General features: G+C 42.2%; 1 protein-coding gene across 1 annotated transcript in view; it reads right to left on the bottom strand.

The window, feature by feature from the left end:
- The window catches only part of lama1 (laminin, alpha 1), a 349,617-nt gene that overhangs the window by 127,898 nt on the left and 197,354 nt on the right, over nucleotides 1-24,365 (bottom strand). Inside the window, exons 27-32 of the mRNA XM_063058896.1 lie at nucleotides 18,717-18,844; nucleotides 15,941-16,061; nucleotides 13,291-13,410; nucleotides 4,950-5,071; nucleotides 2,791-2,877; nucleotides 2,211-2,404 (exon numbers count right to left, since the gene is read on the bottom strand). Of these exons, the coding sequence (XP_062914966.1) occupies nucleotides 2,211-2,404; nucleotides 2,791-2,877; nucleotides 4,950-5,071; nucleotides 13,291-13,410; nucleotides 15,941-16,061; nucleotides 18,717-18,844 (772 nt within the window). The remainder of the gene's footprint in view (nucleotides 1-2,210; nucleotides 2,405-2,790; nucleotides 2,878-4,949; nucleotides 5,072-13,290; nucleotides 13,411-15,940; nucleotides 16,062-18,716; nucleotides 18,845-24,365) is intronic.

Raw genomic sequence — 24,365 nt, forward strand, 5'->3', positions numbered from 1 at the left:
CTGAGCAGGATTGGAAATAAATAAAACCTGCAAGTTTCAAAACTGACTCATTCTCCCTAGGCAAGTTAACTCTGAGCTCATGGCCCCAATTGTTACATCCACTTAAATAACACGGAATGGTGGATTTCTTTCAAAATGCTCCCATGCAAAGGATTGAAAAGTTTCTTTGAAAGTAGACCGACTTGCCTTTCAGGCTTTGGAGTTCAATGTGCGACTCTCAGGGCAAGATTCAAACTATAATCAAACATGAGGTTACTTATGACTCTGGGTGTTAATACAAAATGCACCACATGATTAGCTAACCACTGCACATGTCTCATGATTTTCTTTTTTGTTTCAATAGAAGTGGCCTCCTCCACTCAATTATGTACTATCTGTCTCCATAAGAAAGAGGTTGTCTACTTCCATCAAGTTGTTCAGCAAATCTGCACTAACCATCACTTTTATTCTCCCCACATTCTTGCCAGATTCTACCACTCACCTAGACACTAGAGGAAATTTACAGTGGCCAATCATACATCTTTGGGATGTGGGAGGAACCAGGAACAGCCAGGGAAAACCCACAAGAAAATGCAACATCATCACAGACAGCACCGGAGGTCGGCTTTGAACCCAGGTCTCTGAAGCTGTGAGGCAGCAGTTCTGTTAGTTGTGCCACCTCTTCAAAGAAGCCAAGTTGGCACAGCTAACAGAACCGCTGCCTCATAGAGTGATTTTCATGTCCTGCTATGGACACATAAAGAGACAAACTATCGTTAATTGACACTTCTCAGCTTGAACTGGAACTAAGCAGTTCCACAAAACAGGCATCACTGCCTGGCAGCAACCGTATAGTTGGTGCCGTACAAATGAATAGAGCCACAGTACGAACTGTGACGAGAATACACATAAAATTAAGATGTTTGCTGGTCTGGGTTAGCATCAGTGACATCAGCAAGTGGTCTGCCACCTGCCCTCAGGGGAAGGAGAGATAAGGAACAATGGAGCAGCGTCTGGAGATGTGTAATGAAGGGACGGGGGAGAGAGAGCTGTCTGGAGCGGCTCCCCCCTTTGAACCTTGAACTGTTTGAAGTGGTGGACAGGCGATGCCCCAGCAGGGGGATAAAAAGGGACCGGTTCGCTAAGGCAGGACACACACGCCACCTGAGGTAACGAGACCCTGGAAGCAGTACGCCTCTCACGAGTTGGTGAGAAGTACCAGACAACGCACAGGGTGGAAAGGTACGATCAGCGGGAACCCGATGTGTGTCCGCCCTTGCCTGGGTGCCGGGTTCACTGCAGAGGATCGACCGCATCTGGAGGAGTGGTCACAGTCGGTGACCTCAGGTGACATCACCAAGGACCCGCCCAAAAGTTGCTTGTGAGCCATCTCGCCGGTCTGTGAGTGAAGCAGTGTCTGAATGATCAGTTGTTCCTGTTCCCTCTCTCTCTTCCCCCACGTTGTCCATCGCCATGGCAACGATTACTGCGAACTGAACTACTAAATTGGACTGAACTTTGAGTCACTTTGAAATTTGGTCATTTACCCCTAGACAACGATAGAGCTTGATTGATGCTGTTATCTTAATTCTGTGCACATGTGTGTTTATCATCGCTGAACTGTTGCATTTATTATCCTTTCGATTACTGTGTTGCTTGTTTCTTTAATAAAACTTTCTTAGTTCTAGTACTCCAGACTCCAACTGAGTGATCCATTTCTGCTGGTTTGGCAACCCAGTTACGGGGTACGTAACAGAACACTGTGGCAAAGTGTGATTGCGGTTCATTACAGATCAATATCCCAAGTGCCTTGTTTCTCGTCACTGTCCCTTGCACACAGCCTTGAAAGTTCTGATAGCTGTAAGGATCAGGTAAGTGCTCAGATGAATCACTGAGTCAGAAGTAAACCTCCTTCATGCTCACGACAAACACACAACCATTCAGTAGAGGTAAGAAGAAAGAACATTGACCTCCTTCCTCTATCAGAGACATTGAAGCAATTGCTTCCATGGCTGAGATTAAGTATCAGAGCACTGAGAACCTCAGCCATCTGATTGGTTCAAATGCAAAGCAGGTAATTTTAGTTTTAATTTGGAAAGGCCTGTGATTAAATCCACTCTTAAAAATGTTCTGAGTTGAATCATCATTCAGAAAATCAATAAAATGCTTCCCTTTAAAATTCTGTAAAGCAAATTATAGAGAAAGCAGGCAGTTTAAGAAGGGATACTTACATATGCATTCAGTTTCCACCAGCACATGCTTACGTTCACACTGATCACAGAGACGACCCGTAACACCCAATTTGCAAATGCAATAGCCCAGGAGAGAATCACAGTTATTATGGATGGAACCACTTGGATTACATTCACATTTATGACACTTCCCATCTGAAGCACGTGGGTTACCATAGTGACCAGGAGCACATCTGGAGACATGGAGGGATAAGTAATTATTGAGGAAAACACAGGTATTTAATACCACTTTTCTGATTTCCAAAGTATTTTTCAGAGTTTACAAAACTTGGTAGCAGAACACCCACATATTAAAATGAGTGTATTGATGTAACCAAGACTTACCTTAGTTCCTTAATTGAACGTAATTCTGAATGAATTTACATTTTGCATGAACATCATAAAACCAAATGTGCTGACTAGGTTCAGATCTTCTCATTAAATAATATTGCTTGTTGCTGCACACTGATTAATACAAGCCATTTTCATCTTAAAATTGTACAGTTGATTTATACTCTTGATAAACCTGTCACCCCACAACTAAACAAGCTCCAAGCTGCACAGTAACAGTAAAACCAACCTTTCACAGTACTGTCCTTCATAGCCAGGCAGGCAGGCATTACAGCGGAAATCACTCACACCTTCTAACACGCACGTGGGGCTAAAGCTGGAGAGAAATGGGATAGAGGAAAATTATGTTAAGGCCAAGTAGATGCCACGTGTTCATGGGAATTGAAGTCCCTTGATCAACAACTCAAATGCAAACTGAAAGTATCTTGGCTGGAAGTGGATTTGGGACGCATGGAATTCTGTTGTTCGTAATAAATATCTCAGTACTGGGACCAAGAAACTACTGGGGGGCGGGGGGAGGTTAAATTATATGATGGGATAATAATGGGTAGCACCGTTTCAGCAGCCCAAGACAAAATCATTACAATGAAGTTACTCGGCTGGAATGCTGAGTGTTCAGTTGAAAGTTGATACCACCTGTCAATATGTTTTACATTATTACCACATGTAAAATAACCACACTAAATTTACAATTAAGAGATAACTTAAAATTGAAATCCCTTTGATTAACCAAATCAAACAGACAGTCTAACTGACTTGAGTGTTTGAGTCTGATACTGATGAACTGAAGTAACTTAATCAAGGGAAATCGGTGCAAAAACTCAGCAGGATTTAAAAAGCGAGCCGTGAAAACTCGACCAATTTGAGCTTACTTCTTTCTAAAAAGCACCACAGGTGGATGTGGATCTCAGTAAAACATTTAAAATCTCTGAAAGTCATGCATCAGAGAAACAGGCCCTTCAGCCTACTGAGTTTACACTACCAGCAAGCGCTCATCTACACCAATCCTATTTTCTATTCCATCAACCCCCTGTAGATTCTTCCACTCACACAAAGAGGGGGCAATTTACTTTGGCTGATCAACCTATCGACCTACATGTCTTTGGTACATGAGAGGAAACCAGAGCACCAGCAGGAAGCCCACAAAGTCACAGGGAGAACATGCAAATGCCTCACAGATCAGGATCAAATCCAGGGCAATGTAGCTGTGTTGCTGTGCTGCCTGTTTCAATTTATTTGAAATAATGTCTTGCTTTTGACAACTTTATCTGTTAAATTCAGCACAAAGGTGCTTGTGTATATAACTTCATTAGAAAGGATTGCAAACTAGCGGGCTAGATCTGCACCCTGACTGATTCTGTTGGTGGTTCAGTCAGGACCAAACTTAATGCCTCAGCTCTTCCTTTGTACTTCCCCATCACACCCAGTTATCACAGTGTTGTAAACACAACAGACTCTGCAGATGCTGGAACACACCCAAAATGCTGGAGGCAGTGCCTTTGGAGGGGAATAAACCGTCGGTGTTTTGGGCTGATACCATTCATCAGGACTGGAAAGGAAGGACAGCAGAAGCCAGAATAGGAAGGCAGAGGGAGGGGAAGGAGTACAAGCTAGCAGGTGACAAGTGAGAATAGGTGAGGGGAAAGGGTGACGGGTGGGGAGGGGGGATGAAGTAAGAAGCTGGGAGGTGGTAGGTTCAAGAGCCAAAGAAATAAAGGGAAGTCAAATTGAAATGGGTGAGGTGGTGAGGTGACACTTCACCTGCAAATCTGTGGGGGTTATCTATTGTAGCTGGTGCTCTTGATCCAGCCTCCTCTACATTGGTGAGACCCGGCACAGGTTGGGGGACCACTCTATCAAGCACCTGCGCTTGGACTGCCACAAATAGCAAGATTTTCTGGTGGCCCCCATTTCAATTCAGCTTCCCATTTCCATTCTGACATGTCTGCCCATGGCCTCCTCTACTGCCTCCCTCCAGTTCCCCTCCTTCCCTTTCTTCCTTGGTCTACAGTCCTCTCCTGTCAGATTCGTTATTCTTCAGCAATTTGTCTCTTCCGCCAATCCTGTCCCAGTTTCTTACCTCAAGATACTCCCTCACCACCCACCTTCCCCCTCACCTGGGTCTCACCTATCACCAGCCAGCTTACATTCCTTCTCTTTCCCCACCTTTCATCTGCCCCCTTCCTTTCCAGTCCTAAAGAGGGGTATCGGCCCTAAACATTGATTGTTTATTCACCACCATTGATGCTGCCTGACTTGCTGAGTTCCTCCAGCATTTTGTGTGGGTATCACAGTGTTGTGGGAGAAACACTGTGGAAATTACTTTCCTTTTGCTCAGGAAAGGAAGTCAACCTCTGCAGCTTGCATTTGCCTGTAATCATACTTTACCTGCCAAGATGGGGCCTGGGACAGGCGCAGAGTGAGCAGTCATTGATAGATCCATTTACTCTACCATAATATCCTGAAGCACACACTTCACAGTGATCTCCTGCTGTATTGTCTCGACATCCCTGGTTTACAGAAATAGAGAATCACAAATAGATTGTTGTCACTCAGCAGGTTTTATTTACTTATTTATTGATTGAGATACAGTGTGGAAAAGGCCCTTCTGGCACTTTTGAGCCACGCTACCCAGCAATTCCCTGATTTAATCCTAGCCTAATCACAGGACAATTTACAATGACCAATTAACCTCCCTACTGGTACACCTTTGGACTGTGGGAGGAAACCGGGGCATCCGAAGGAAACCCATGCGGTCACGGGGAGAACGTAAAAAATTCCTTACATGCAACAGCGGGAACTGAAGCCGGGTGACCTGTACTGTAAAGCATTCTGCTAACCACTACGCCTCCGTGTTGTTGTGTGGTGGGAATAATCCATGTACGTTGATTAAGTGTGGCGTAACTGAAGCAAAAAATTGTCCAAATGGGATTGACAAGATAACGCTAAAGCAATTAGGCTCTGAAGAACAACCTCTAAGTAGAAATAAAATGCTTATTTCTTCACAGCACTGAGGATTTCCTTTGCAACATTTTTAACTGAAGTCATGTTTCTTTACTGCCTGCTGAAGCATTAAAAGTTGACTTTGTTGATTTGTTGTACATTAATCCACTGGAGGCGGCCAATCGGACCTCTGAACCCCTGAAGTTATCCTTTATTCTTTCGCAGAATATGGGTGTCACTGGCTATGTCTCCATTTATTATCAGATCTAAATGGACTTGAGAGGCAAGCAGTGAACACCATCCTAAGTACTTCAGTCTCTTTTAGTTAGGGTGGTGATGCTGTTGCCAATAATATGCGGCAAATGGTCACACTTAGGAACATCAACTGTGGCCAAGAATGTTTAATACTTGTAACTTAATTCAAGACCTGGCTCTGATAGAGATCGTATATCTATCTGAAGTATTATTTTCCAATCCAAGATACCTGAGCATAACTACAGACATGAAATCTTTTGGAGATAAATTAATTGTTATGACTTGAGCTATGTTCCATTCATAAATGGGAGACATATTAAACCAGGACTTCACCGGAGATTATTGTGTGGGTTTAACAGCAATCAATACAACACTAACAAATGGTATTTATTGTAAATAATATTAAAATAAATCCAGCTAAAATTGATACTTTAAATCAAATAGATAAACTAGCCGTCCAAAAAGGTCAGGTTGCCATAAAATGTCTAAAGGACAAACATGTCCTTTAGATCTCATTTTGTTATAACCGGAAAATAAAACATTTTTAGTTAGTTGAGTGCAACTTACACTTGGCGGGGGTGGGGGGGGGGTCAGTTGGCAAATTAAGAAGTATACTCCCTTCTTTTAAAAGGGTATACATAATACCACAGGGGGTGGGATGGAGGGCGAGGTGGTTATGAAGTTCGTAAAACATAGGAGCAGAACTAAGCCCATCGAATCTGCCCCGCCATTCCATCATGGCTAATTTATAACCCTTCTCAATCCCATTCTCTTGCCTTCTCCCCATAACCTTTGATGCTTTACCTAAGGAAGAACCTATCAATCTCCACTTCAAGTATACCCAATGGCTTCGCTTCCACAGCCATTTATGGCATATGGATTCCAATCCTCTGGTGAAAAAAATTCCTTCTCATCTACGTTCTAAATGGATGTTGTTCTATTCTGAGGCTGTGCCTCGTAGTCCTAGACTCTCCTGTGAAGGGAAACTTCCTCCACACATCCATTTTATCCAGGCCATTCAATAATTAATAGGTTTCAATGAGATTCCCCTTCATTCTTCTGAACTCCAGCGAGTACAGGCCCAAAACCATTGAACATTTCTCATATGTTAACCCTTTCATTCCTGGAATCATTCTTGGAAATGTCCTCTGGACACTCTCCAAGGCCAGGACATCTTTTCTTAGATATGGGAACCAACACGGCTCACAATACTCCAAGTGCAGTCTGACCAATGCCTTACAGAGCATCAGCTTTACATCATTTGTCTTATATTCTAGTCCTCTCAAAATGTATGCAAACACCATCCTCTGGTTAAAAAAATTCTTTCTCATCTAGAGGATCTGGGTTTTTCCCCCCCTCGCCCTTTTCCTTCTCCCTGGGCCTCCTGTCCCATGATCCTCTCATATCCCTTTTGCCAATCATCTGTCCAGCCCTTGGCTCCATCCCTCCCCCTCCTGTCTTCTCCTATCATTTTGGATCTCCCCCTCCCCTCCCACTTTCAAATCTCTTACTAGCTCTTCCTTCCATTAGCCCTGACGAAGGGTCTCAGCCCGAAACGTCGACTGTACCTCTTCCTAGAGATGCTGCCTGGCCTGCTGCGTTCACCAGCAAATTTGATGTGTGTTGCTAGTATCTATCCTGCCTGTCATTTCCTCAGAATTCCAACAGATTTGACCGACAAGATTTTCGCTTAAAGAAACCATGCTGACTCGTGTGGCGCCTTGTATTCCTAAAAATCTAAATCTAAGCAGTATTTATCCAGCCTGTTATTTCCTCATAGAATTCCAAGAGATTTGTCAGGGAAGATTTTCCTGTAAAGAAACCATGCTGACTTTGGCCCATTTCCTCATGTGCTTCTATGTACAGCAAAACCTCATCTTTAATAATGGACTCCAACAACTTCCCAATCACTTAAGTCAGGCTAACTGCCCATAATTTTCTTTCTCCTGCCTCACTCCCTCCTAAGGAGTGGAGTGACATTTTCAATTTTCCAGTTCTCTGGAACTATTCCAGAATCTATTGATTCTTCAAAGATTATTACTAATGTATTCACAATCTCTTCAGCTATCTCTTTCAGAACCTTGGGGTGTAGTCCATCTGGTCCAGGTGACCTACCTACCTTCAGACCTTTCAGCTTCTCTAGCACCTTCTCCTTAGTAGTAGCAAGTCCACTCATTTCTACCCCTTGACACTCGAATTTCTTGCACACTGCTAGTGTCTTCCATAGTGAAGACTAATGCAAAAGTCTTATCAAGTTTGTCCACCGTTTCTTATTACCCATTATCTCTCCAGTGTAATTTTCCAGTGGCCTGACAGCTACTCTCACTTCTCTTTTACTCGTAATATGTTTGAAAAAAAAAACTTCTGACAGTCTCTTTCCTATTACTGGCTAGCTTCCCTTCATATTTTTTTTTCTCTCCTTATGGCACTTTAAGTTGCCTTCTGTAAGTTTCCCAATCCTCTATCTTCCCACTATTTTTGAGTACATTGTGTGCCCTCTTTTTTTGCTTCTCACTAATTTTGACTACATTGTGTGCCCTCTTTTTTTGCCTTTATGCTGACTTTGACCATAAGACCATAAAATTAGGCCATTTGGCCCATTGAGTCTGCTCTGCCATTTCATCAAGGCTTATCCATTTCCCTCTCAACCTCATTCTCCTGGCTTCACTCCATAACTTTTCACACCCTGACTAATCAAAAACCTATCAACTTCTGCCTTAAATATAACCAATTACCCGGCCTCCACAGCCACATGTGGCAAAGAAATCTAGATTCACTACCCTCCGGCCAACGTAAATTCTCTTTATCTACTCATCTTTGCCTTCCCTTGTCAGCTACAGTTGCCTCATCCTCTCCTTAGAATACTTCCTCATCTCTGGGATGTAATCTATCCTGTACTTTCTAAATAGTCCCCAGAAACTCCAGACATTGTTGTTCACCTGTCATTCTTGCTAGTGTTTCCTTCCAATCAACTTTGGTCAGCTCTTCTCACATGCCTCTGTAATTCCTTTTTGCTCTACTATGATATTGATACACCCGGCTTTAGCTTCTCTCTCTCAAACTGTAGGGTGAAATCTTTCACATTGTGATCACTACCTCCCAAAGGTTCCTTTACCTTAAGCTCCCTAATCAAATCTGGTTCATCACGCAACACCCAATCCAGTGTTGCCTTTCCCCAAGCAGGCTCAACCACAAGATACTCTAAAAATTCATCTCCCTCTTTTGGGATCCAGCACCTACCTGATTTTCCCAATCTACCTTTTCTACCTTCCGTTGTAATTAGTACAGGTGTCCCCCGCTTTTCGAACGTTCGCTTTTCAAAACCTCACTGTTACAAAAGACCTACATTAGTTCCCTGTTTTCGCTAACAGAAAGTGTTTTCACTGTTACAAAGAAAGGCAGCACACGATAAAAGGCCGCGCGCGCCCCGAGCAGCCGCTCTCCCCCGGATTCGGAACTGCATTCTCGCCGGCATTGCTTAAACACGTGCCTGTGAGCAGCCGTTTGCAAGATGAGCTCTAAAGTATCGGAAAAGCCTAAAAGAGCTCGTAAGGGTGTTACACTTAGCGTATAACTAGACATAATTAAGTGTTTCAATCGTGGAGAACGAAATAAGGACAAAGTGAGTTTGCCTAGTGGAAGCTGACGAAGATGATGTTGAAGAGGTTTTGGCATCCCATGACCAAGAACTGATAGATTCACCTCTGATCCGGGCTGACATTTACGTGCTGGGCGGCACCTAATTAATTAGCATGTTTATTTCGGCTTTTTCTTAAAGATATGCCGTGTGCCTCCCAGCTACCGCTGCACCACTGCATGCTTCACGGATCAGTATCAGTCGGCGGCCCGGAGGGTGGGGACACTGCACCACCCAAACTCCGATGACTCAGTCTAACACACCATCATCAGTGTGCTCGGTAAGCTGTCTTCCTGATTCCCATAAGTGATACTACACTGTACATACATTATTTCTACTTTATATAGGCTGTGTATTTTTATGCGTTATTTGGTATGATTTGGCAGCTTCATAGCTTAAAGGTTACTGGAGAGTGTTTTTGCCAACAGCGCTTGCGTGAGATTTTCGCTACGGAGAACAGTGCCGGCAATGATTGTGGAAAAGTATTTCTACTTTATACAGGCTGTGCATTTATCATATCATTCCTTCTTTTACTATATGTTACTGTTAATTTAGGTTTTATGTGTTATTTGGCATGATTTGGTAGGTTATTTTTGGGTCTGCAAATGCTCACAAAATTATCCCATATAAATAAATGGTAATTGCTTCTTTGCTTTACGACATTCCGGCTTACGAACCGTTTCATAGGAATGCTCTACCTTCGGATGGCGGGGGAAACCTGTATTCCACATCCTTCCTACTATTTGGAAGTCTGTATATAAATAACTCCCTTCAGGGTCTTTTTACCCTTGCAATTTCTTAACTTTAGCCACAAGGATTCTATGTCTTCCGAATCCATGTCATCTCTAAGGATTTAATTTCCTTGTTTACCACCAGAGCCACCCCACTTCCTCTGCCTACCTGCCTGTTCTTTCAATATAACGTGTATCCTTGGATGTTATAATCCCAACTATGATCTTCTTTCATCCACAATTTGCTGATGCACACAACGACGTACCTTCTAATTTGTAACTGCGCTATAATATCATCTACCTTATCTTGTATACTATGGCCATTCAAGTATATCACCTTCAGTCTTGTATCCATTACCCTTTGTGATTTTGCTCATATGTTGCATTTCAACTCATCACACTGACTGAAATTTTAGTCAGGCCTTCATCACAGTTTCACTACACACTTAACCTACTTGTTTACCAACTGCCCCATCCTCAGCCCTATTACTCCAGTTCCCATCCCCCTGCCAGTTTGATTTAAACCCTCCCTAACTGCTCTAGCAAACCTGCCCACAAGGTTATTGATCCCCTTCAGGTTCAGGTGTAACCCATCCTTTTTCTATAGTTCATAACTCTCCCAGAAGAGATCCCAATGATCCAGAAATCTGAAATCCTGCCCACTGCACCAATTCCTCAGCCATCCACTCACTTGCCCAATCATTCTATTATTACCCTCACTGGCATGTTACACAGGCAGCAATTCAGAGATTACTACCTTGGAGGCCCTGCTTTTCAGCTTTCTACCCAAATCACTATATTCTCTATTCAGGAGCTCCTCCCAATTCCTACTTATGTAGTTGGTACTAGTATGCACCACAACTTCTGGCTTCAACTTCTCCTGATGGACCTGATCTGAGAGATCCCTGACCCTGGCACCTGGGAGGCAAATTACCATCCGGGTTTCTTTTTCATATCCACAAAATCTCCTCTCTGCTCCTCTAAGTGTGGAATCCCCTATCAGTACTATACTGCTCTTCGCACTCCCTCTCTTCTGAGCCACAGAGCCAGACTCAATGTCAGAGACTTGCTCACTGTGGCTTCTCCCTGGTAGGTTGCTACCTCATCCCCCATCTTCCCCCCACCCCTCAACAGTATCCAAAGAGGTACACCCATTCCCCTGCGAAATGAGTAAAGCTGCAGCTCGATGCACTTCGTGTAGATGTAGTTATCAGGGTGATTGGAGGTGTCCCAAAGTTCCTACATCTCATACAAAAAACCTACCACTAGCTTTGGACCCATTCTCAATGCACTAGCTATGTAGTAGTAGACAAAGAAAGAGAAATAAATAAAGAAAAAACTTAATAGAAACTTAATTGGAACCTTTGCCTGCGCTTGCCTAATCTTGTCGCGCCAAAGCCTCCCACTCTAACATTTGCCCACTCACACCCATCTTCTTTTTATTGGCTCAAATAAAACTCACTCCTGACGAGACTTGTTCTTTTCAAATGGCTCCAGCCTTGCAACAATCTCTCTCTCTCTCTCCCTCCGCCCCCTCCCCTCCACTCACTACTTCAAATCATGACAGTGATGTGATGTAAGATCATTGGGGAGAGACTTTGATGGCCTGGTGCCAGAAGCTTGGTGGGTGTGAGGAGAAAGGGAGAAACCTGGCGTGATGCAGTGATGGATAGTTCAGTGCAGGTCTGGGGAGGTCAACAGAAATATATCAAAGGACTGAAGTGATAGATGGTTGGGAAGAAAGACATCAGGGCTTGACAAGACGAATCATCAGAAGTTGAGTGAGCTATAAAGTGAAGGGGAATCTATTTGCAGTGCCTGGGGTAGGGGACACAAGAAGTGCAAAATTATGGAAGGGGCCTATCTGATTTAGCTTCCAGTTTGGCCTTGTATTAGGAAGACTAGATTGTTATGGAAGTGTCTAAAGACAGTCACTTCATGATGAATACAGTTCCTGTATCCTTTAATGCTCCAATTTCTGGGCACTGAGGCATTTTGTCAAAACAGAGGTCTCCTATCCAATGACTCATTAGGAAGGGTGTAATGTCGTTTGCTATGGCAAACAAAATTGAACTTGGATTTGATATTTCTTATGATGGCACCCTCTGGCCATTCCCATTGCCTAGGCTCCCAAATGGCTATTGGAGAATGGGACCAGGGTCCTTCCCTCTGTGTAATTCAGAAATGCGGACAAATATCCTGGTCAGTAATACCTGGAATAGACGCAAGGGAGTGCAGATGCAAAAAAACAAGGTGCTGGAGTAACTCTTTGGGGTCAGGCAGCACCTATGGAGGGAAATAAACACTTGATGGTTCATGGAGCCCTCATGAAGAATCTCGTCCTGAAACATCGACTGTTCGTTTCCTTCCACAGATGCTGTCTGATTTAATAAGGTCTGGAATATTGTGTTCACTCCTGGGCACCAACGTTTCAGAAAGGCAAATAACCTTTGAATTGGTTAAAGTATGAGGCAAAATTACAAAAATGAGAGGTGGAAAAGAATTATATGAATGAAGCTTTCAAGATATTTGAAGGGAATACATTGGGTACAAAGGGGGAAATGATTTTGAATGGGTGATGGGTTTACTTCTATGTTCCTACATAACATTCCTCAGTGTTACTCAGCTCCTAGAGCATCTTCAGTGTTAGCATCTTCCAGGGAGAAAAATAAAGGGAAGTGGTCCAGTAACCCACGGCAGTTACTTTTTTGCTATTTGACTTGTAATAGAAAGCAACTACCCTAAAACAGAAGAAGCACAGAGTATTCCAGCTCTGATCAGCATCAATACACTTTGGCCAGACGTAGATATAATCACCAACCGCCTAAGAAATTGGGAACAGGAAAGAAATATCAAGAGGGGAGACAGCCAATGATAATAAAGAATTTCACTGCATCACTAACTGCAAGAATGATATTTGGGAAAACAGCTTGCATAACCACTGAGCATCAGTTCTACTTCCTGTTAAAAGAGTAATGTAGCCTGAATAAATACTCAAAATGCCTACATTTGAGAATTGTGTAAATCCTGCCTTTCCTCAGTAACAAAGGTTAAATAAACTGTTTATTAACAAACTGGAAGGGATTTCCAAAATCATATTTGCTTTAGGGCTAACTTTTCACACTCATCACAATGAATGCATCCATCTCTAAAAGCCACCTACTTGACATTTGCCTGTATCAAGGTCACAGGCAGAACTGTGGTTGTGACACTGGCATGGGACACACAGAGGAGGGTGAGGGCCATTTGTCATCTTCTGTCTGTAAAATCCTGGAGCACATTCCTTCGAGAGAGAAAAAAAGAGAAACCATTATATACAGATTTACTAACAAGTGACAGGATATGATTTAAACTCATTCTATCTAGCTGGGGAAATTGAGGGGATGGATTGTTTGCTTTACACTAACTTCACTAGAGGGTTGCTTAAGTGTATCACAAAGGCAAAATACTGAGAATGCTGTAAATACGCTGCGTCAGTAGAAACCTTAGGTCACAATATGAAAGTTGCAGAAAATTAGCAAATAATGAGCTGTTACTTTTTATTGTTCATAACTCTAACAAGGTAGCCCATTACCACTCTAGCTGCAGTACCATTAGAATTATGATAAATAAACCACCATCAATTTAATGGCATAAAATTAACACTTCATCTTTCTAATGGCAATAAAGAGCTGACACCCATTTCTTTGTAAGCAGAGCTCCATTCATTTCCTGTCTACTACCTACATCCTTGGTATGATCAGAGAATGCTGAAGAACTGGAGGAACTAAATTATACTGCCAGTTATACAGAGTCATACAGCACAGAAACAGACCCTTCAGCTTAAATCGTCCATGCCGACCAACATGCCAGTCCATGCTAATTCCACTTGCATGCATGATCCCTCAACTTCTCCTGTTCACATACCTGTCCAGATGTTTTTTGAATATTGTATTTGTACATGTCTCTTCCACCTCCTCTAGCATCCCATTCCACATGCCCAATACTCTCTGTGTAAAAAAACTTGTTCTTTCGATCACCTTTAAAGCTTCCTTTCATGCCACAGATCTACGCCTTCTATTTTTAAACTCTCTCCAACCCTGGGAAAAAGTGACTATATAGCCTGTCCATGCCACTCATAATTTTATTACCCTTAAGAACAGGGGTTCACAATCTTTTTTATGCCATGGATCAATACCACTAAGCAAGGAGTCTGTGGAACTCAGGTTGGGAGCCCCTGCTCTAGAAGGTCACGCATCACCCCACTTCATTCCAGGAAAACAGACTCAACCAATCCAGTCTCTCCTTAGAACTCAGTCCCTGTAGTCCAAAGAACATTCTTCTGAATCTTTTTAGCATCCTTTCTGGGTTAATCACATCTTTCCTGTACTGTGGCACCCAGAATTGCACTCATTGCAGTTGTTGAGGATAAAAATAGAACCTATTATTAAGGAGGTGGCAACAGGACATTTGGATAATAAAGAGAGTATTGGGCAGAGCCAATGTGGAATTATGGAAGAGAGGCTATGTTTGACAGATTTCTTTTTCTTAGGTTAAATCAAGTTCAAGTTCAAGATTATTGTCATTCAACCGTACACATGCATACAGCTAAACAAAACCATGTTCCTTAGGGGCCAAGGTGCAAACCACAGTACATATATCACATGCAGAACATAAAATAATATTAACAGAATAATATTAACAGATAAAAAGGTACTCTGTAGATGTACAAGCTGATGTAAAGTGCACATACGACACAGTTAAAACATACAGCAGTTTAACGCTTCTAGTGCTGTCATAAATAATGTGTACTGGGTGGCAGCAGTGTGTTCAAATGTCTCACAGCCTAACAGAGCTCGTTGTTATACTGAGGTACCTTCTGCCTGATGGTAGGAGCCCAAAGAGATTGTGGGATGGATGGGAGAGGTCCTTGACATTGCTGAGAGCAAAATCTGTTGCAAGGTCTTGTAGTCAGATGCCTTGCAATTCCGTTACCAGATGAAAGAGAATAGATGAGGATGAACCATGGATGTGACGTAGCTTACCTTTCGCTTTCAATGAGTGGCACAGAAGAGAATATTAAACAAAATCAGAGCACGTAGGATTGTGGGGTAACAGACTGGTGTGGATTGAGGGTTGACTAATGGACTGAATGTAAATTAATATGTATTTACTTTTGGTCTGGGGCGGGAGAAGACAAGCATAATGTATCTAACTTTGCTGGTGAAACAAAGCAAAATGGCAACATGGGCTGAGAAGAGGATGCAAATCGGGTTCAGGTAGGTGGAGACAAGTGAATAGGCAGATGGAATTTAATGTAGAAAACTGTGAAATCATCCACTTCAACAATAAAGATAGAAAAGCAGAGCATTTTCCAAATAGCAGGAGATTGGAAGATATTAAGTGTTCAGAGGAATGTGAATAGCCTCTTATACTAATCACTGAAAATTAACATACACATACAGAAAGCATCATGAAGGCAAATGGGATGTCAGTCTTTAACTGCACAATGATTTGTGCACAAGAGCAAAGATGGCTAGCTGTCATTATATCTGCTCTGGTGAGAAAGCACCTGGAAAGTGTGTACTGGTCTTGTCTGTCAACCCAAGGAAAGACATGCTCATAATAGAAGAAGCATGGAGGTTCATCAGATTAATTTGTGGGATAGAGCTGATTGTCCACTTAGCAGAGATTAAGCAGACTGAGCTTATACTTTTGCAGTATGGACAAGCCATTGAAAGTGTCATTGGTCTAATTGAATATCAGCTGGGCCAAATGGCTTATTTCTACTTCTAATCCTTATATTCATATATAAAGTGCAGAGTGATCGATACCTGGCACGAGAGACCTGCATATCCTGAAGGACAGTCACAGATCTCAATCTGACTTGCATTTTCCCTAACAGCAAAAGTTTCATCTTTCTCCATTGCAATGTCCATTGAGATATTAGAAATTCTGGGAAAATGAAAAAAAAAACATATTTTAACTAAGTTTACTTCCACTCATATGATATTACAAGGTAATGCTCATTGCTTTATTAAATAAAGATACCAAATTCTTCGAATGGTTTTGAGTGAACATTATAGTGGAGATGCCCAGGTAAGGTTTATCTACAAGATGCACAAGACACAAGAACTACAAAAGAAATGTGTGTATTCTGCAAGAGTTTCTAATATCTGAGCTTTTGTCATATCATATCATTATTTTCAATAACCGTATTATAATCTACCTTATTATGGCCTTGAACTTCTTGGTCTACCTGCACTACATTTTCTTTGTAACTGTAACACTTTATTCTACATTTTGTTATTGTTTTACCTTGTACTACCTCAATGCACTGTTGTAACAAAATAATCTGTGTGGATGGCCTGCAAGGCAGGGTTTTCATCATACCTTGATATGAGTGAACATATTAAATGAATAAACTAATAATAAGCCAGTTCTGAATTATGAAGCCCATTTCTCCAGGTAATTGATAATAAGTATTAAGCAGACTGGAATTGATTTGGCTGTTGTTGATCAAACAGTAACAGTAATTGCTGCTGCCTTGAGACCTTCCTATCTGCTGCACCCATAAACGCACCACCCCATATCCTGGTGAACTTACCTTGTTGGCCGGATGGTTGTCCCAGTTTCCTGTACCAAGCGATGTGCTTGATAACGAACAGCTCACCTGCCAATATTGCCAGGAGTTGTCTGGAGGGGCTCCAGCTGATCAATATACAGGTCGACCTTCACTAATCTGACTACCTGTAATCCGGTTCCTTCGATAATCTGGCACTGATTATGCTTAATGTGATCCTTCTGTAATTCGGCATTTTCACGAATCCGGCACTCCTCAGGTCCCAATGGTGCCAGATTAGTGAAGGTTGACCTGTATATACTTCTCATCGATAGAGATGAGGAATCTGGGCAATCTCCTTACCATTGCAGCAGGAAAGACATAGATAACAAGTAGAAAATCAACTGTCCTGAATTCCCAGGACTGCAAGCATGATTTTGAAGCTGAAATCTCTTTGTTTACATGATATTGGGTTTTGCTTTGTAGGATGTCTTGCTAACTCTGCCAGAATTGACATCCAACCTCTCCCGGAATTGTTTCTTGGGTCTTGAAATAGCCCTTCGCAAGTCATACCTGGTTTTCTTATACAGACCTGGATCACCAGACTTAAATGCCACAGACCTAACCCTCAGCAGACTATGAACCTCCTGGTATATCCACAGCTTTTGGTTTGGGAATGTACAGTAAGTCATCCCCACAGGATTCAATAAAGTTCATGACAAGTGTGGCATACTTATTCAGGCTCGAAGATGACTCCCTGAACACAGTCCAGTCCATTGATTCAAAGCAGTCCTATAAGTGCTCCTGCCTCCCTGGTCCACCCCTTCTTGGTCCTCACTACTGGTGCTGCAGTCTTCAGTCTCCTCTCATACTCAGGGAGTAGAAGTACAGCCAGGTGATCAGACTTACCAAAGGCTGGGCATCTAATGGCACGGTAGGCACTCTTGAACTTAGTGTAACAGCGGTCCAGTGTGTTATTTCCTCTGGCACTACAGGTGATTCGTTGATAATAATTAATTAGTGACTTTATCAAGCTGGCCTGGTTAAAATCCCCTAAAATGATGGGGAAGTCGTCAGGATGTGCTGTTTCATGCCTCCTGAAGGACACAGCTGGATGCACACTAAGTGTTCCTTCATAGTCTTCTGCTGCTGTAACCAATCCACTTCAAGGTTTGATGTGTAGTGCATTCTGAGCTTCTTTTCAAAGTTCAAAGTTTGTATACCATACGCAACCTTGAGATTAGGCTCCTTACAGGCAGTCACAAAACGAAGAAACCCAATAAAATCCATTAAAAATAGAGGCTGTCATACATCTAATATGCAGGAAAAAAACCAAATCATATCAACAATAAAAGCAAGCAAATAACATTCAGACATGAAGTTCACAAAAGTGACTCTACAGCCACGAAGCCAGTCACAGCAGGTCCAGGAGTCCATTTGTTGCAGGCCACAGCTTCAATTCAGCGCAGGGATAAGTAAACCTCATGGAGCAATGAGCTGAACATCTCCTCCGGCCCTGACACCCCGACCTTTGCAATCAGGCCCGGCACTTAAAATGGCCAAACAGCGGGTCTTTCCTTGCTCTCAGACCTGGACCTGCCACTTCGATAAACTCTCATTCGATGTATTCAGCTCAGTTTGATGTATGCATTTGTTATGAAATATCAACGCCACCAAAGGTTTCGAACTGGCCATTTGTCCTGGCCAAAATGGTAGAATTAGTGAACATTGTTATTATTTTACAACAAGTCCAACACTGTGATCTGCAAGCAGTGGTAATTGCTGCTCCCTTGGTCTTATTCAAGTCATGCAATTCGAATTTCAAATCCTTTCTCTGTGACTTTTGATCCAGCTGTTGGAATGACAAATTAATGTTTAATTGATTCTCTTCCTTGGTGACACAGAGGGAAGAAAGAGTTCCAGATGATGCACATAATCACCTTTTTTATAAAGACATGTGATGCTTCTACTTTTCTAAGAACAATAATCACCTTGGCAAAAACCATTAAATCCCCACACTTATAATCGACTCTGGCTCCACTGCTCACCTGCTTTGCTGGAGTCCATTGCCGTAGGAAGCCTTAACCAGGAGGTATTCAATGTTGCTGAGCACAGACATGAAGTCAGTGCGTGAGACATGTTTGTCAGATGATGAATTGAAATATTTCCATTCATGCTGCCAAAATAAAAAAGAGATTGCAGTTGATCAAAACTGTTAGCAAAAGGGAACTGGGTAGTGTTTAGCTGGTTGCATTTTGGTTTGTGAGGCAGGTGGTTCAAATAGCTGAGTTCTGGTGATACATTGATGTAGCTCTTCGAGGTGCAACCTCAAAGCACCTGAAAACAGTGTTCAATCCTGACCTCAAGTGCCAACTGTGTGGAGTTTCCATGTTCTCCCTATGACCACAAGTCTCCTCTGGATGAGCCAGCTTCCTCTCACATTGCAAAGACTTGCGGGTTTGCAAGTTAATTGGCTTTGGCTGACGGAAAATTGCCCTGGTATGAGGTAGTCAATGAGAATGTGGGGACTCGAGAAATCTTGGTTGATGACACAAAGATCATCAGAGCTTCTGTCATTCAGATGAAGGCAGAATCCAAGTCTCATCTGTCCTCTGAGGTGGAGAAAAGACCCAGAGCACTCTTTCAATAAAAGGCAAGCAATGGATACCTCATAACCTGGCCATTTCATATCGCTCAGTTAACACCACTAAAATACCGATACTATCATGCTGCTGTTGGTGAGAGTTTGCCACGTGCAAATTAGCTGAACGTTAGAACTGAGGCGGTACAACACAAAGCAACTTGGGATGTTCAGATAGGGATGTGATTGGTGCTACTTAAATACAATATTAAGCATGATCCAACCAATTTCTGAAGAGCTTTAATTTGAAAGAGGCAGCCTATATTTTTGAAGATTGCCCTGTTGGGATCATCTTTGACCCACTGACTTCACCTATTTTCAGGAGCTTGACGTTTTTGAAAACTGCCTTATAAAGCTGAGTTTTACATTTCTTGCTTTGGGCAAGGTGGTGGAAGGAGGGGTGGGGAGATATCATGCACCTCATGGTTTTCCTCACCATTATAACAGTGCCATCATGGCAACCCCAATCAAAGGTTATTTCTCATTCAAATTGAAGGCCAAACATGTCATAATTCAGAAGAGTGAGGGGGAGGGGATCTCATTGAAATCTATCCAATGGTGTAAGGCCATAAATAGAGTTGATTTGTAGAGGATGTTTCCCATGGTGAGGAAGTCTAAGACCATAGGACACAGCCTCAAAATAGAGAGGTGTCCAGTTAGAATGGCTATGAGGATGAATTTCTTTACCCAGAGAGTGGTGAATCTGTGGAATTCGTTGCCACAGGTGCCTGTGGAGGCGAAGTCGTTGGGTATATTTACGGCAGAGGTTGATAGATTCTTGATTAGTCAGGGCATGAAGGGAAATGAAGAGAAGATAGGAGATTGGAGCTGAGAGGGAAATGGATCAGCCGTGATGAAATGGTGGAGCAGACTCGATGGACCAAATGGCCTAATTTCTGCTCCTGTATCTTATGGTCTTATAATTCCTCAGTGCCTTTGCCAGTTCATTATGCTTGTATCTGAGCCTACAAAGATTGTGTCAGCAGCCAGTTTTACTCTAAGCAAAATGCTGTTCACATCCTGGTCAAATGTATGTTTACATTTTCAAACTGTAGAACACAGCTGGGCTAACCGCTTTTCTCCACAGTTCAGGGTTCGTGACTTTGAACCTCTGTGACACCAGAGCTAACTTTGTCCAAGTGTAGATCCATCTTCACATATTTCTGGAAAGCACAACATGGCTCACTACTAAGTGCATCAAGCACGATTTTTGTACAGCCTGTATTTTTGAAGGCTGTTCTGTTTGGATCATCTTTATTTCATCAGCTTCTTTCAGATTCAGTTTCACAGTCTTTTCACAGGTCTGGTACACTTCTTGTTTTCAGCAGGTAGAGGAAAGCTTTTATTAAAAATCAGGTTTCTTATCTTTGGTGACACAAACTTAAAAAAATGTTGGGCTACAAACAACTTGGGTATCCCCATAAAACATTTCCAGGACACATTCTGTCACATGGAGGTTATCAGCAAACAAAAGATAAATTCAAGGATCTATACAGGGCCTCTGTGAAAAGTCAAAGTTACCTACTGATTCCAGGAAATCTCTGGCCCTTATTTGCTCAGAGTAGAGAAGCACTGGTAGTGAAATTGAGATCCTTGAGGCCAAGCATGAGAAGCAAACAGCTCTGTGTAAGTGGTACAATGGGCACATCACTTCACAGATCACCCCGACCCGCCTCCACCTACACCATCCATGGATGAGTCTGAGGTTCCCACAATGGAATATTAAAACCTTTGCCCCTGCCCTGCTGAAAACAAGAAATGCACCACACCTGGTAAAAGATGGTTTTCAAAAAGACGTATTAAGCTCCTGAATCTGAATGAAGCTAGTGGAACAAAGATGGTCCAAATAGGAAAAATTTCAAAGTACAAGCTGTCTCTTTTGAATAAAAGCTCTTCAGCAATTAGCAAAATCATGCTTAGCGTTCAAAGCATTGCATTCAAAAGCACCATTCACATCCTGATCAGAACATTCAAATTGTTTCATGGCAATGACTGTATGCTATATCATTCTCCTTGTAGCGTACAGCTAACTTGGACACAGCAGCATGATAGTATTCTGAGTTTAGTACTGTTAACTGAAGTATAGGTAGTAGCCAGGCTAACAGGGACTCCATTACTCTGTTTTGAATTTAAATTGGAATTGGTATTAAATTGATTTATTACTGTCACAGCTACTGAAATTGAAAAGACTGTTTTGCATACTGTTTATACAGTTCAGGTAATTACAGAGTATATTAAGGTAAAACAAGAACGATGCAGATTTAAGTGTAATAGCTACAGAGGAAGTGCAGTGCAGGTAAACAATAAAATGCAGGATCATATCGAAGTAGGGAACTCCTTAACAGTGAGATAGAAACTGTCCCTGAGCCTGGTGATACAGTACGTGCTTTCATGCTTTTATGTCTTCTGCCTGTTGGAAGAAGGAAATGAGAATGTCCAGGGTCTTTGATTACGCTGGCTGCTTTACTGATGCAAAGTACAGATGGAGTCCATAGTACGGAGGTTGGTTCCTGTGATGTGCTGAGCTGTGTCCATAACTCTCTGCAGTTTTTTGTAGTCATGTGCAGAGCAGTTGTTAAACCTAGCCATTAACCATCCACAGGTAACGCTTTCTATGGTGCAATGATAAAATTAGCAAGGGTTGTCCAGGACAAGCAACATTTCTTTAGCCTTCTGAGGAAAAAGCATTGATGAAGTTTACTGGCCTTGGCATCTACGTGGTTGGATCAGGACAGGCAATGAATGAGTGCTCAGGGCCTTTGCCCATCTCAGAGGGCAGATGAGGTTTCAGAATATGCCTTCATCTGAAGGACAGGAGCTCTGACAAACTTTATGCCAGCAATCTTGAGTCCCCACATTCTCATCAGCTTTTTCATTCTACTCCACACTATGGTCAATTAACCAACCTGAAAACCCACAAAATTGATTTGGAAGCAAGTCTTTAAAAAAAAACACAACTTACTTCAGGCAGATAACAAGATGAAGAGAAAAACAGTATGGTAAAAAAGATTCAACATTGCTTTATTCACACGAAAGTTCCTATTTCTTTAATGAGCAGCGTCTTGCGATCTGGGTCCATTGACTTTATTAGACTCAATAGTAAAATTCCTCATGCCCTGTAATTAATAGAGTGTTGAAATAAGTGTTCACAGATCAACACTTCAACACTTGGGAGAATCTTCTTTCAGTAATTAATTTCTGTATTGTGCAGTTTTTTTTAGAATAAATGGGCTTATAAATTCTTAATGTGACTGTTAATTTTACTACATTTCAAATCTTTGATGTAGCTCAAGTGTTCCGCAGAGAAAAACTGCAGCATTCAATCCAATGAACTATGGTAAAGGAGAGTGTAAGAGCATAACAGTTCCTCGCTCACTGATCTGTGGATCCAAATGGCCTTTCTCGCTGAGGGAGTAATTGTTTTACATCGCAACTGAGGTATGTACTGCTTCTTCACAGCTTTGACTTGATGGTCACTATCCACTTCAGAATTGAATACAGTTCAACTTCATTTTATCGGAGCCTGAGAGAAGAAATATGCACTTTTCAAAAGTTTGGAAGGTTTTTTTTTGGTCAGAAAATAAAATGTATTCGGCAACTTGACAGAAGCTATAGGTCCAAAAGCAAAAGTGATCATCTCTGGTTATAGCGATGTGGTGCATGTATGTTGTTTAATATAATCCAAAATCTATCAAGAACAGAAGCAAGGACAATATTCACTGGGCCAGCCCGTGAGCACTTCCAAGCTAAAAGAATGAGGAGCTAGCAGAAAGGTGGCAGCTCCAACTAAAGTCTAGGATATTAAAACACTGAGCTGAGTTCAGCAAGTATATACTCCCTTTAAACACTTGAACATTTGATCAGTCATCCAAAGTGACTGAACGGGTCAAATTAAGGTAGTGTTACACTGCTTTCTGAAATGTCTGCTATATGAATTTCACACTTCCATTTAGATGTCTAAAATAAGTGTAGATCAATAACACTACTAGTTCACCATCTTGTTTTTATGGACTTCTACTCCAACAGCAAAATACCACAAACAACAGGAATTCTGCAGATGCTGGAAATTCAAGCAACACACATCAAAGTTGCTGGTGAACTTTGATGTGTGTAGCAAAATACCACAGTGGCTGCAGGGGTCACAAAATAATGCAGAAGAAAAGCCCTCAGCCTAAAAAGCAAGCTTCTGTTCTTTTTTCCGCACAGATGCTGTGTGACCACCTGAGATCTTCCAGCATTTTATGTTTTAATTGCAGTTTAGTTTTTGGTAGCTCTCCATTTTTAGATGTTAAGAATCAAAGTCATAGAGGCTTTGAGCCCACTGTGTCCATACTAACAACTCATTTACAATAATCTCATTATTATCTCTCACGTTCCATCAACTCTCTACAGATCCTACCACTCACTTAGACACTGGGGCAATTTATAGCAGCCACTGAATGTACCAATTGTCTTATCTTTGGGATACTGAAGGAAGCTGAAGCACCAGGAGGAATCCAACACTGTCACAAGGAAAGCATGCAAATTCCACACAGACAGCACTGGAGGTTAGGACTGAACCTGGGTGTCTGGTGCTGTGAGGCAGCAGTTCCACTGGTTGCCACGTACATTCCTTCTTTGTAGCGCTGGATAAATGCCATCTACCTAGCCCGAGGGAAGCACCCTGTGCACAGCAGCAGCTGCGCAATTTTGTGACGCAAGGGTTTGTTGAGAATGAGGACGTGAAAGATCCTGAAATGAGAAGTGGGACTTTCAACAGCAGAGGGAGCAGTGGCTTTGGATTAAGTAACATTTGCAATGAAGGCTTTGGTGTTCACATCATGGGACCAGAGTACGAAGTACAGCACTACGAAGAAGTGGGAGTTGCAGTTCCACTGCACAATGGAATGGAAGGAATTCTCTCTACTAGTCCTGATGAAGGGTGTTGGCCTGAAACTTTGACTGTTTTGTTTCCTTCCATGGAAGCTGCCTGACCTACTGAACTCTCCCAGCATTTTGTGGGTGTTCTCTCTCTCTCTCTCTCCCCTAGCATTGAACAGAAGGCTCCTGACCTGAA

The sequence above is a fragment of the Mobula hypostoma genome, chromosome 1, assembly GCF_963921235.1.
Source record: "Mobula hypostoma chromosome 1, sMobHyp1.1, whole genome shotgun sequence".
In the NCBI taxonomy this organism is placed as follows: Eukaryota; Metazoa; Chordata; class Chondrichthyes; order Myliobatiformes; family Myliobatidae; genus Mobula; species Mobula hypostoma.